The 14,935-nt window shown below is 39.5% G+C and overlaps 1 protein-coding gene across 2 annotated transcripts in view; it reads left to right on the top strand.

Moving 5' to 3' along the window:
* LOC124721830 (succinate-semialdehyde dehydrogenase, mitochondrial) overlaps window positions 1-14,935 on the top strand; it is a 227,772-nt gene that overhangs the window by 79,475 nt on the left and 133,362 nt on the right. For both annotated transcript variants that reach the window (XM_047246954.1, XM_047246955.1), the window contains exons 2-3: window positions 1,973-2,203; window positions 5,571-5,741. In XM_047246954.1, the coding sequence (XP_047102910.1) occupies window positions 1,973-2,203; window positions 5,571-5,741 (402 nt within the window). The remainder of the gene's footprint in view (window positions 1-1,972; window positions 2,204-5,570; window positions 5,742-14,935) is intronic.

Genomic DNA, 14,935 nt, shown 5'->3' with positions numbered 1-14,935 from the left:
TTCAACCTTAATTTCGCTTTGCATTTGTCCCACTTATACAGACATTCAGTATATTCTTGCCGTCTGTTCAAAACCTCCTGTGGTTTTTCTGCTAGAGTACCATCCGCTCTTTCTATTTCCATGTTATTCCTCTTTCTTTTACATTCAAAAATTATCTCACTAGCCAGTCTATATATCATTTCATACTTTCCCCCTTTCTCCATTTTCTCTCTTTCGTCGCATTTCTGTTTCAGCCATTTTTCTCTTGCTTCTTCAGTTTCTCTTCTTAATTCATTATTCAGTTTCCTGTACCTCTTTTTGCCTTCTTCAGTTTCTACACTTTTCCACTTTCTCTTCTCTTCCATCTTTTTCAACATGTTTTCTGTTATACATTCTTTCCTGGTGCTTTGGTATACTCTAATTCCTAGTACTTCTTTGGCAGAGTCCATGAGTACTTCCCTCATTTTTATCCATTTGTCATTAACACTTTCATCGACACTATGTATTTGCCATTTTTCCATAAATCTGTCCACCAAATCTGATGCCTTTCCTACCCCCTTTGAGTTTTTCTATGTTTAGTCTTTCCTTTGCATTGCCTCTCCAGACTTTTTTCAATTTCACTTGTATTTCTCCCATTACTAGGTTGTGGTCTGAATTTATATCCGCTCCTGGATAAGCTTTAGCATTCTTCTAACAGTTCCTAAAACTCTTTTGTATCAGGATGTAGTCCAACTGATATCTTTCCCTATTCAAATTTGATATCCATGTGTAACGTCTCCTTTTGTGGTGTTCAAATAATGTGTTACCCACTGCTAATGAATTTTCTTTACAGAAACTAATTAGTCATTCACCTCTCTCATTTCTTATTCCTAATCCAAATTTTCCTACTGCATCTTCATCTCTTGCTTCACCCACCACTGCATTCCAGTCCCCCATGATGATAATGCAGGCATTTCTATTTTCTTTCTCGATGAGTTCTTGTATTTTCTCATAATGTTCTTCCACTTCCTCATCTATATGCTGGCTGGTTGGCATATATACCTGTATTAATACCAAATCTTTTGAACTACCCTTCAGTCGTATCATCATCAGTCTTCCATCAATATATTGTACCTTCATTACCTTATATTTTTCAACTTTTGCCCTATCAATATTCCTACTCAGTTTTCACCACTCATGATTTCCCCTGAGTAAAAGAGCTTATAATCTCCACTTTCTATCCCTCCATTCTCTCCCCATCTCATTTCACACAAACCGAGGGCATCTAATCTGTTCCTTTTCATCTCCTGTTTTGCATTCTCTAGGTTTCCTGCTTGCAGTATTGTCCTCACATTCCATGTTCCAATCCTTATCTTTCCTCCCTTCGCTGTCCCTTTCTTCCTTTCAAATGCGTCTACTCTCAATGTGTTCCCCTCCCGGAGATCCGAATGAGGGGAAGTTTTAACTCTGGAATCTTCCACATGGAGAGACATACCATGTACTGATTGGGAATGTAATGTGGTAGTTCCCCGTTGCTTTTGACATAAACAGTCGGATGCCCAGCCTAAAGTCAGCTGCTCACCATAAGTCAGACGCTGTCTGTAGCCACCCCTCTGGGGTTCAGTCACTACTTGTACTCTCTTTTTGTACCCAAAGAGAGAAGGTGCCTCATCCGCCAGCTCCGCCGTATTGAAGTCCATCTTCTCCACCTTTGCTGCCGTTGAGGTCTTCACCGTATCCCTGACAAGTCGCCCTCGCAAGGTACTATCACCCGTGCCAGGTGAACAAAGGCTTTTTTTTTTTTTAACGAGTTGTTACTCCTACCCCTCCTCCTTTCTGAACCGGGTTTGGGACCGGCTATGGCGGAGAAATTTAATAATAGTTACTTAACTCTGATTCCATGCATGTACAAAAATTCTGGAGGATACTGTCTGAAAATATTAAATGTGTTCATAAGCACAGTAAAATGTGGAATGAATACAAGTAAATTGATATACATTTTTAATTGTTACAGGTTTTTATCTTCAAACAATTCATGGCAGCCAGATATTTGTCTTTAGTACAAGAGAAAGCTTTTGTAAATGGCGTGTGGACAGAAGCAAAATCTGGAACTACATTTGATGTAGTAAATCCGTACAATCAGTCGGTTGTGGCAAAGGTTCCTGACATGAGTACTGGTGATGCAGAAAAAGCAATTAACTCAGCCTACGAAGCATTTAGAACATGGCAGAATGTGTCAGCAAAGGTAACAACTAGTTTTTTTCAGTTAGGTAGTGTCCCTTTGTATGTTAATTTGTTGGCAAAGCTTCTACAATTGTATTTAATTGTATGGGATATTTTAGAAAATGTTGTAAAAGTTAAAGAATGCAACACAGTGAAGAAAGAACTAGGAAACCACAAAAATGATGGCAGATGTTAGAAATGGTGATAACTTCGTGCTTAAATTTCGAGAATGATATAACCAAATTACTATCACAAAATTAGTGTTTTGTAAAGCAGGTGTGAGTAGAAATTTCCAGACGATGTTACATCGGATCAAACATGTTTTTGATGTGTTCATGCTGAATTATTTGCCAGATAATTTCGGTCTGCTTTGAAAGTCTCCAGGTCTTTACAACTGAGGAACACTGATAGCCAGTTGTTGGATGACAGAAAGTAGTTCTATACTGCGGAGAAGGGAATGATGTAAACTGTACATAATTAGATTTTTCCTTGTTAGAATACAGAGCATTGAATATACCTAAAGATGATGACAGCTTCAGTCTTCAGAAATTCCTCAAGTAACATCTATTTTCAAGTTCCATACTGACTAAGAGAAGTGAAGCAACCAAAGAAGAGCATCAACAAATAACAAATGGTAATCACATGTTCTTTAGCATGAGCAATTTATTTGTGCCATAGCTGAACTCCCACAAGAATAAGATCCAGCTGTACATGACACTAGGATGACCAGTACTTTTATATGGTTGTGAAACCTGGGTGTCATCAGCAACTACTGAAGAAAGTATCTGTGCCTTCGAGAGGAAGGTGCTTCAAAAGATCTGTGGACCTGTCTACAGTACAATGAAAGGTAAATGGGAATGAAGGGAGAAGACCTGTAGCAGCGGTTTGGAAAACCACGCATCTGCCAAATATTAGTGCACAAGAGGCTACAGTGGTTTGGCCACATCCTGTGAGCTAATGGCTCTTTACCATACTGAGTCCTCCATTCTCAGTCTGCTGGAAAATGCCCAAGGGGACGTCCAAGGACGCAAAAGGAGGATTGAGTATTATGTTAAATAAACTGTTTTACCACACCTGAGTGATAAAAAAACAAGAGTATTTTGGACACTGAACCTCTTTAAACGGATTAGTTGATAAGAAGTGAACACAGAACATTCACTCCGGTTTTATGAGAGAGAAAGAGCTATTTTATGATGTCTTTCAGGTTTTTGTAGCTGAACTACACAAGTAAGCAAAAATTGGTCACAGAACTGGATTCTGTTTTTATGTGCTCTTTCAAAAATATAATCTCTATCTGCTATTTGATGACTAAAATTTTGCCCCCCGCCCTTCACCTACACTTGCCTTACAAAATTTCACTATTTGTAAGTGGCGCAATCTGTCATTGGATACTAGTACCTTACTATATGTTGCTGGATCCTAGTTTGTAGGAAATTGTGTTACTTAGAGAGATGTATTCCAAACTTTATAGCTTACTTAAACACAGTTTTAATCAGGATCAGTCATCATGCCAGCCAGTATTAAGTCTGTGTCTGTAGACTTCCATGGTATATACTGCTGATGAAAAGCTGTCAGATTTCTGAATTAATATGGATATAATACTGAATTTCAACCCTGATTCCTGGATGAGAAACTGAGTCTTTCATCAATAGTCATTTTGTTTAAAATGGTTTCCCTCCCTCTTTATTTTGTTTAATAATAATAATAATAATAATAATAATAATAATAATAATAATAATAATAATAATAATAATAATAATAATGATAATAATAATGATAATAATATAATAATAATGATAATAATAATAATAATAATAATAATAATGATAATAATATTAAATGCAATGTAACATATACCGTACAGTCAAAAGGAAGTCACGCTTGATCAAGGTCCGCGTCACCTTCCATTTTTAACCAGACATAACGTCTGAGACAATAAATAATAATAATAATAATAATAATAATAATAATAATAATAATAATAATAATAATAATAATAATAATAATAATAATAATAAAAACAAGACAAAAGCTATAAATACTTGTGCTATACCAATATTGACCTACTCATTTGGAGTAGTGAAATGGAGTAACAGAGATCTAGAAGCACTCAATACACTTACACGATCACAATGCCACAAATATAGAATACATCACATACATTCAGAAACTGAAAGATTCACATTAAGCAGAAAGGAAGGAGGAAGGGGATTTATCGACATTAAAAACCTACATTATAGACAGGTAGACAATTTAAGAAAATTCTTTCTAGAACGAGCAGAAACTAGCAAAATACACAAAGCAATCACTCATATAAATACATCGGCTAAACCACTGCAGTTTCATAACCACTTCTACAACTCTTTAGATCACATAACATCAACAGATATGAAGAAAGTAAATTGGAAAAAGAAAACACTACATGGCAAGCACCCGTATCATCTAACACAGCCACACATCGATCAAGACACATCCAACACATGGCTAAGAAAATGCAATATATACAGTGGGATGGAAGGATTCAGGATTGCAATACAGGATCAAACAATAAACACCAGATATTACAGCAAGCATATTATTAAAGATCCCCATACCACAACAGATAAATGGAGACTTTGCAAACAACAAATAGAAACAGTAGATCACATCACAAGCAGATGTACACTACTAGCAAATACGGAATACCCCAGAAGACATGACAATGTAGCAAAAATAATACATTAACAGCTTGCCTTACAACATAAACTTATAAAACATGTTCCCACATACAAGTATGCACCACAAAATGTATTGGAGAACGATGAATACAAATTATACTGGAACAGAACCATTATAACAGATAAAACAACACCACATAACAAACCTGACATCATACTTACCAATAAAAAGAAGAAATTAACACAACTAATCGAAATATCCATACCCAATACAACAAATATACAAAAGAAAACAGGAGAAAAAAATTGAAAAATACATCCAACTGGCTGAGGAAGTCAAGGACATGTGGCATCAGGATAAAGTTGACATTATACCAATTATACTATCAACTACAGGAGTCATACCACACAATATCCACCAGTACATCAATGCAATACAGCTACATCCAGACTTGTATATACAACTACAGAAATCCGTAATTATTGATACATGTTCAATTACCCGAAAGTTCCTAAATGCAATATAACATATACCATACAGTTAAAAGGAAGTGACGCTTGATCAAGGTTCGCGTCACTTTCCATTTTTGACCAGACATAATGTCTGAGAAAATAAATAAATAATAATAATAATAATAATAATAATAATAATAATAATAATAATAATAATAATAATAATAATAATAATAATAATCATCGTCTGGTGTTATAAAAAGTGTTTTCTGTCTTTAGGAAAGGTCTTCCCTCCTTCGAAAATGGTACCAAGTTGTTGATAACAATAAAGAAGAACTAGCCAAGATTATTACAGCAGAGTCAGGAAAGCCATTGAAAGAAGCTCTAAATGAAGTGTTATATGGTAATTCATTTATTGAATGGTTTTCTGAAGAAGCAAGACGCATACATGTAAGTCTGTGATAATTTCCAATTGTAATCTTTAATTTTCAATTCTGCATCACATCTTTGTTATGTCAACAAGATACAGCTGCAAATAAAAAAAAGAAGGAAAAACCAAAGCAGTCAGCTCATTAAGCCACTTGATGTGATATGCATTGCATATTCAGAATTTGTTAGACAGGTTATGTATACAAAATGGGTTTAAATCAAAATATACCATTAATGTTTAGGAAAATATTTCTTGCATTCAGTTTCAGTACAGTCTCTCAACTGCTTCAAACAGCACTGGACCCTTCATCTCAGTGTAGTAGAATGTGTTCAAATGGTACAGACGGCTGCTTGTCTGACAGTTTGTGTTTTACCATAATAACAAAGGAAAAAATGACAGTCTAGAGTAAGAAATTAAAAGGGCTGAGATGTGAATAGTCTCACTGCTGGGTTGTAGTCTCCACAATCGCACGCATGCGGGTGTGCGCTTTAGGCAGGGATGGCTGACCAGATTGTGTGCTGAATGCATGCAATACTACTGTCTGGTGGGTAGCCTTGTGACATTACAAACCCCCATTACTAGATGAATATTTCTAGTATGCAAGGATCGCTTTGTGGAGAGCGAGCACACTACATGGTGTGCGATTCGCGGAAGCGCATGGCGTGCCCGCGGGAGATTTGCAATGGTTGGTGAGATGGTCTCTGCCGGGCGGCCACGTGGCCTGTAGCGTGGGACATTGTTTGGTTTTTTTGCACATTACGCGAAAACTATGTAACTTACGATGAAGAGCAATTCAGCAGTGGATTGTGGTCAGCAATATGCACCTTCTGAAAGATTGATCTTTATTTCAAGTCATGAGACGCAAAAGTTATAGTGACCTCAAAATTGGTTAATATCACGAATACTGAAAGATTAATAAAAATAGTAAATAACAACTTACAGGGATGAGTGAGCACTCATTAAAAATGTTTCATCATAGCAGATCGAGTGCCGTAGTCATATGTTAAGATTCATAAATAATTAAGCCCGTAAAGGGCAATAAACAAAGTTTGAGGGAAAATTGTTTATAAAATTCAATAGAAAATTCATGAGGTAAAGAACGGCACTATATAATATTTTGGGTGGCATCACCTGTTTTTTAAACTAGTTAAGTTATACTATACACTTAACTTGCAATAGTTGTCATTGTTTGCAAATTATTATTAACATTTATTGCCCATAATTAATTAATTATTATAGATATGAAGATTTTGAGCAGTGCAGTGTGTAGATCACTATAGATTACGTCTAAAAATGGTGCTATATGCAGTTCTGTGTTAAAACTTTGCAGCACAGATGTCATCAAACAAATTTGCACTAAGTGGTGAAATTTTGCAAAAACTAAACCTTGATTCACGGGCGATAGAATAATCCTAGAAATTAATGTAACATAGTAAATAAGATGAACCTTTTAGCGCGGTTCCGATGGTGTACTTATTTCTGTCGAGGGATGTATGTATCAAAATTTGTAACCGTAACTGGTGAGATTGGTACTTAAATAACCAGGGGGGGGGGTGGACATCCGAGCCTATATAAGTGAGCGACCACCTTGGCCAGGGGTCAGCCACTCCACTGCTTGACTCACTGTGGCTCACTTCATTACCGTCGTTCGCACATGCCAATGCCATGCCGGGATGTAGGAATGGAGGAAGAGGCAAGATTGCTGCTGCTGTTGAGCTCCTGCTAAACGTAGTCGGGAGCAACGGTTGCGGCAACAAGAAGAAGAAGAAGAAGCAGAAGCCTGTGGCACAATTACACTGCAATAAGTGTCATAACTTGGGACACACAGCCAGGGAATGCGACGGTGCGGTTGCGTGTGTTAAGTGTGAGAAACCGCACGACACCCGAAACTGTAACAAACCAAGAAGTACTGCGGCAACGTGCGTAAATTGCGGTGGCTCGCATGCCGCAAATTCGCACAGCTGCGGCTATCTGAAGACATGGAAGCAGCGGAAAGGGGCCACTACACATGAAGAGGTGGCCCCACAAGAAGAAAAGGTGGACACCCCACCCTCCTACTCCAGTAGGGGAAGTGGGCTGCGCCACAAAGACGATGAGGGCGCTTTCCGCCAAGCACTGCGGGAAGCAAACGAGGATGCAATCACCACGCTCAAATCCGCCATGGTGGAGGAGAGGGCGGCCCTGAGAGCGGAACTAGATGAGACGCGGCGGGAGGTGACACAACTGAGGGTCGCCCTTTACCTCGCATCTTGCACGACACCGGATGTGACGCTGACTCCCACCAGTATGGGGGTAGACGAGGCAACACAAATGACTGCCTCCCTGGCCGACGCGGCAACGCAGGTTGCTAGGGAGGTGGTCATGGAGTCGGGGACAACTGCTGACAAGGACACGGTCCACTTGGAAGCAGCTGTCTCTCCTGTCTCTGCAGAAACGCGGACGACAGAGGAGATGCCCATGGAAACCGAGTGAGGAGGAGGAGGAGGAGGAGGAGGAGGAGGAGGAGAAGCTGCCGCCGCCGCCGCCGCCAGAGGCATCTGGCAGATAATTCTTTCTTTTACAGATAACCAGAGGCCAATTCAAAACCTGAGGAAAAACATCCCTAACAGCGAGGAATTGAGGAGGAATAGCTTAGTCACACTTAAACTCCTACACCTCGGGCCAAGGCAGGCCAGTCAATATAGCGACAGCGGCCAGTGGTCTGTCGCTGGTCAGTCATTTTGGAGGGTGGGTGGCGAGCAAGCCCCACTTGAGGGTGGCCTGTGTGGTTGTTTGAGAATTCTTTTTCGCGCCGATTTATTTTGACAAGGAGTATTGTTTAATAGTGCAAGTGTGCAAGCATATAATTAGTGAAATGGAAGTGCTACGATTATTTGTGTGAGTGCGAATTACGAGGTATACGTCGTCGTACGTGAACATGTGGTGATCTGCGAATTCGCGCGAAAACTGTTAGTACAAAGAGGACAGTGGGACTTGTGGTTCTATTTGAATTGATAGAGTAATTTTCGTTTATAGAAGCCTACATTACTGCTATTGGGGGCTCGGAGTCAAATTATTATTAAAGTAAAACTGTAAACTGTCTCACCAGTGCTAATTTCATTGTGTGAAAGAAAAGGACAGTGCCAATAAATAGCGATTGAACTGTGTCGTGAGAAACTGATTTTGCTATAATAATCGCCTAATTTTCATTTCCTAGCATAAACTGTACTCGTGAATATTAATTCAAAAACTATAACTAAGCACGGGTGTGGAACAGTGTACTAATGCACCAAGTGTGGAAATCATTCTCGGAGACTTTCGTGAGAGCCAAAATTTGCAATAACATTTTTTAACCAACATTTGTATATGCACATTCTGGTGAATGCTTCAATCACACTTCTTTATTTACCACCCCGTCGCAATTGGGGGCTCGTCCAGGATACTAGTGTGCTAGGCAACTAGGCCTGAAGGCTAGGGGAACTAGGCGAAGCATGAACATTCCCTGAAACGTGTGTTTAGGTTAATCGCGTGAGCGCCTTCTGTTGCCGTTCGACAATGCCATGCAGCGCAGATAGAGCTGAGTACCAGCGGACCTGGAGCCAGTGCCAGCAGAGTGAGGGTGCGGCTGATTCTCAACCGGGCGATGGGCTGTCTAGCGGACTTGCAACATGCAACCATGACTACGCTCCGCAATGCAGCCTCTTCAGCAACGCTGAGACCGATGCAGCCTCTCCAGAAAGATGAGCGATCACAGCGGGCGCAATTTTTTTTTTTTTTTTCAATTCTTGTGCTAGCCAGGACAATTGAGCATGAAATTAAAAAATCGCTTAATGATTGCGGGTCGTCAGGGAGTGGTGGTGAACCACAAAGTCCTCAGAGAGCGGAGGAAATCGGTATCCCTGTAATGTCTAAAGAATTAACTGCTCTTCTCCAAAATATGAGTAGCCAAATAGGTTCATTTAAAACTGATATGGATAATAAATTAAGCGGTCTAGACACTAATTTTGGAACTAAATTAAGTTCAGTAAATTCCGAATTAAGTTCTGTGAAGACTAATGTGGGCGAAATAAATAGTCAGTTGGGGTCAATGAAACAAGAAATTGTGACTGAATTAGATAATAGATTAGAAAAAAATATGAGAGAGCTGGCATTCCAAGGTTGAAGCAGTTGAGGCTGAGCTGAGGGGCGAAATTGATTTGGGAAGGCAGATGTGTGATGACAGAGAAGAGGCAACAAGGTATTCTTTGGCTGAAGTGAATGTGAAAATAGTGGCTAGCAATGATGAGACAAAAGCTGTGCTGATAAATAAATTAGACAGCACAGCTGATGATCTCATAAAGGAAATGGCAACTGTCACCTCAAAGGTAAATGACAAAATTACCCAGATAGAACTGTACAACTTTTCGGGTCATGCTGGGTGTCCAGTAATGCTGGCACCTAGTGGAAAGACATTTTCAGGTGAAAACAGATATCATGCTGTGGATTTTTTGGCCAATTCTAAGGACTGTTTTCTGCCTGGGATGTCAGATGAGGCAAAAGTAAAATTTGTAAAGACAATGCTGTGAGGTTCAGCTCAGACATGGGCTAACAAATTTAAGGGTCTGTTCATTTCATTTGAAATATTCAAACGAATGTTTCTAGACAAATACTGGAGTAAAAATAAGCAGTGTAGGTTGCAAAATGAGTTTTTGAATTGACCTGTGTACAGGGGAGGCAGACAAACTATGAGGGAATTTTGCCAGGAAGAGTTGAATAAATTAGTACATCTGGATCAGCCTTTAGGTGTGTTCACAGAAATATGTACTTTAAGGAGGAGACTACCTGAAGAGTTACAATGGGAACTCACACATTGCCCCACTGATTCTGTGGCAAAGTTTTTAGACTTTGTTGAGAGGATGGAGCAGGCTATGTGCTATAGGCCTGGCTCAAAGGGAAACAATCCAGGGAATAACCATAGGGATCTGAGGGAGAGAAGAAATAGGAATTGGGAAGATAATCATCAGAGCCATCATGGGGACAGAAATATAAATGAACATTGGAGAGGAAATGGGGGAAGATATAATGAAGAAAGCCACAGTCAAAGGGATTTTAGGGGCAGTGATACGGGAAATGAACCAAGGCCAATGCTGGGAAATGGACCTGGAAGAGGGTGACAGAACAGCAGCACACAACAGGGACAGCATCCTTTAAACTAAGAGTTGTCTCACATGGGGTCCACTTTGGGACAAGACAAGTTGCAAACAATAGGGCCAAGAGATGGAACGATAATAATTAAAATCAAACTAGGGGTGGTTATTCTAAAAGGGGTATAACAATAATTATAGAAGTAAGAGAGAGGAAAGAATTTGTGGTGTGGAGGCAATTTTAAATGGTGAAAATGTATTGGGGAGCTGGTGCATGGAGCATGGCAAAAGGAGAACGTTTAAGAGGAAGAATGGTAGGGGTTTAAAGGCCCAAATGGAAGAAATCAATGCTGAGAATATTTTTTGTAAAGAGTTCAGGGATGTGAATTCTGAGAAAGATAATATTGGTTTGGTCAGCATTATCAACAGGTCAGGGACTAAGGCACTGTCTGAAGGTATAGATGGCTGTTGTGATGACCAAAGTGTGTGTGAAAGTAATAGTAAGAAATTTGTTGAGTTGTCTGTAATGGAAGCAGATACAGTGGATGATAATGTTAATTCTGAGAAGGCCAAGGTGCCTGAAACTAATGGTTTTGTAGATGATGGTAATGATTTTGGGGCCATAGTGCCTATTGTTGATGTAGTGATAAATGAATATGTACCAGAGTGTATCGTGAAATTTATGAGGTTAGCTGTGAGCAGCCGGGAGGGGCTGGTTCTGAGATGTCTGGTGGAAGTGTTTGTAATGTGCAGGATGGTAATGCAAGTGATGTTTTGGTGGGGAAAGCTTTATCTGAATCCATGAAACATGATGAAACAAATTGTGCTAGTGTTTACATGCATGGGGTTAAACAGCAAACTAAGAATGATGAACAGTGGAAACTAAGGGGGAATCTGAATTGAACTTAAATGATTGGGTAGCAAGGCCAAATGGTTCCAAAAATACACTCCAGAAAATTGGACAGTAGGGAAATTCAATTATGTGAACAGTTTAAAGCAGTTAAATGTTGAGGATGACGCATATTATGATGTACTCAAGAAAATATTTGATAGGGATAAGGAATTTGATGGTTAAGGGGGGGGGGGTTTGATAAATGAAATGGTAGGATGTGCTGTGGAGGGTAACTGCAGGGTTACAGATTGTGGAAAATTAGTGTGTGACGAGGGAGATGAAGTTGAAAAGGTGAATAATTAAGTAGTGTATGAGGATGAGTAGTATGGGTGTATGGGAGAGGCTGAATGGAATACTGGTTGGATGGGGAAGAGTGAATGTGATTCTGATGCAAGTGATTGGGTGGATTTTTCTAAGAATATACAGAAGTTGGGACCAAAGGTATGGGAGAAGGAGAAGTTTAGTTTTGCCAGAAAATTAGGATGGTTGGGCTTAGAAAATAAACAACACAAAGATGCTTTTGAAATAATATTTGAAGGGGATAATGAAATAGAATCATTCGGGGGGGGGGGGGGGGGGTGGCAGGTATGCACTATGGAAAAGTACTGTGGTAATGAAGTGGAGGAGGATCTTTGAGCAGAAGTAGAGCTCAAGCAGAAAAATTTTAAGAAGGTGCAACCAATAGTTAAAGTTCAGATAGTTAAAGTCAGTGAAGAAGCCTTGGTGGGCACAGGTAGTACAGTCAATGGGATAACAGAGGTTGTCTACAATTATATCAGGAATGACAAAATGGTAGGATTCCCAGTCAGAAGGGTTAAAAAAAAAAAATGCTACTGGTAATTACAGCAAGCCAGTGAGGAAGGAGGCTGTGTCAGATGTAAACATTGGTGGAGAGTTGTTTAGTCACCCATTCCTGGTGATTCAAAATTTAAGTATAAATATGGTTCTGGGTACAGATTGTTTAAATAAATATGGTGCAAACATTAACTGTGGGGGGACAGATATTGGAATTGAATGTTGGATGATGTATAAAGGAGACAAAATTTGTAAATGCAACAGGTGATGATTTAGTGGCAAGCTTGTACATGGCCCAGTGCATGTTGGATGAAGTAGGGATTGAGGAGATGGAAAGGAAGGTCTATGAGACAGAGGGTATTGGTGAAAGTGGGAGGGGAGAACTGTATGATTCACTGGTAGAGAATGAAGATGTGTTCCCAGAGAGACCTGGGAGGGTGGTAAATTTTGAATATATACTCAGGGTGAAGCCTCATGACCCTAATAAGAATTTCTGGAGAAGTAAAAATTATGTACTGTTGTGTCTGAATAACTGTTGGGCTTATATATATATATATATATATATATATATATATATATATATATATATATATAGGGTGAAGCCTCATGACCCTAATATATATAAGGGAGAGGACAAGGAGTCATTCCAATCCCGGGAGCGGAAAGACTTACCTTAGGGGGGGAAAAAGGACGGGTACACACACACACACACACACACACATACAGACACAAGCAGACATATTTAAAGACAAAGAGTTTGGGCAGAGATGTCAGTCGAGGCAGAGGTGCAGAGGCAAAGATGTTGTTGAATGACAGGTGAGCAGATCATCTTTGTTTTTATATATATATATATATATATATATATATATATATATATATATATATATATATAATCTGCTTAATATTTGGTGCATGGGGGGTTCAGCACAAGGTTTTATGTTGTTTGAGAAATTTGGGGCCGTAATTGTTAACTTGAACATATTTTGCACTGGGTTCGGTATGTACACACACCAATCTTCCTTTGGTGCGTGGGGGTCAAGTTGGTGGACTGAATATTAGGGTAAGCAACACAGCATGGCAATTGTAAAATTAAAGTTAGTTCATTTTGCTGCTTGTAATCTCAGTCTGGGCTAGATGATATGAATGGAGGATATTTTAACAAAGTGTGTAGGTGAATTTTAATAGAGATTTTTAAAAGTAGATTAAGTCTTTTATTAGGAAACATTGCCAAACCCTGGAATTTAAATCATGGTCTGTAATAATCAAGTAAAGTTTTTTTTAGTTTCTGCTGTCAAGCCATGACAACAGTCAGATATTATTTAAAGTCTGTTTGATTCCTGCCACATTATCAGTATCATTTCGATTATGGAGGCTTTGTCGCCAAGCAGTACTGCCTCAGTGACATGTGGGCATTTCTAATCTAGTGGGGAACAGATTGTTGGGCACAACTACCCAGCTGTTGATCTAGCCTATTTCTTAGTGATGGTTTGACCTGAAATACTGTCTTAGCTGTGTCAGCTCTGGATTACATGAAAATGGGTTGAGGCTGGACCACTCTATGGTAAACGGGGAAACTTCTGTGTATATGAGATTTTCATTGGGAATTTTGTGTGTTCCCTGGTAGTGCTCCATAAACTGGCTAGTCGGAGGACAGGAAATAGTGCCAGAGTAGAGAGTAGAGAGCTGTGACCCTACATCTAGTCTGGGGGCATCCCTGGAAGACATTTTAGGTAGTGAGAAGTGATAGTGCTTGTGAAACAAATTGATAAATGATGTGTGTTCCAAAGTGATTAGATTGATTGGAAACAGTGTGGTGTGCGTAATATCGAAATTATTGTGATTTTGTTAGATTTGGTTGTGTTTGTTTTGCTTTGCCAGGCCTGTTGTACTATACACATGCACACACATTGGAGACATGAATTTGAAATCGTAGTTAAGGAAATAGATATTTTTTGGATTGGGGTTATTTACAGCTATGTTACAAATTTCTTGTTGTGGGGCACAAAATACATAGGGAATTTTACTTAGTTTAGGGTGATGCCACCGCTGACTAGATTGCCAAGTAAACTGTTAACATTCTAGGACTAATTTAACGTGACTGGTTGGTCACCTTTTTTTCCCTTACTGCATTTACTGTGTGCATGCACTAGCAAGTGGGGGTATTGTGACGGTACAAACCCCCGATAGAGATGAATATTTCTAGTATGCAAGGATTGCTTTGTGGAGAGCGAGCACACTACATGGTGCGTGATTCGTGGAAGCGCGTGGCGTGCCCGCGCGAGATTTGCAATGGTTGGTGGGATGGTCTTTGCCGGGCGGCCACGTGGCCTATAGCTTGGGGCATTGTTTGGTTTTTTGCACATTACGCGAAAACTATGTAACTTACGATGAAGAGCAATGCAGCAGTGGATTGTGGTCAGCAATA

This window comes from Schistocerca piceifrons, chromosome X, assembly GCF_021461385.2.
Source record: "Schistocerca piceifrons isolate TAMUIC-IGC-003096 chromosome X, iqSchPice1.1, whole genome shotgun sequence".
Taxonomy (NCBI): domain Eukaryota; kingdom Metazoa; phylum Arthropoda; class Insecta; order Orthoptera; family Acrididae; genus Schistocerca; species Schistocerca piceifrons.
This window is presented reverse-complemented; position numbering and strand designations above follow the sequence as displayed.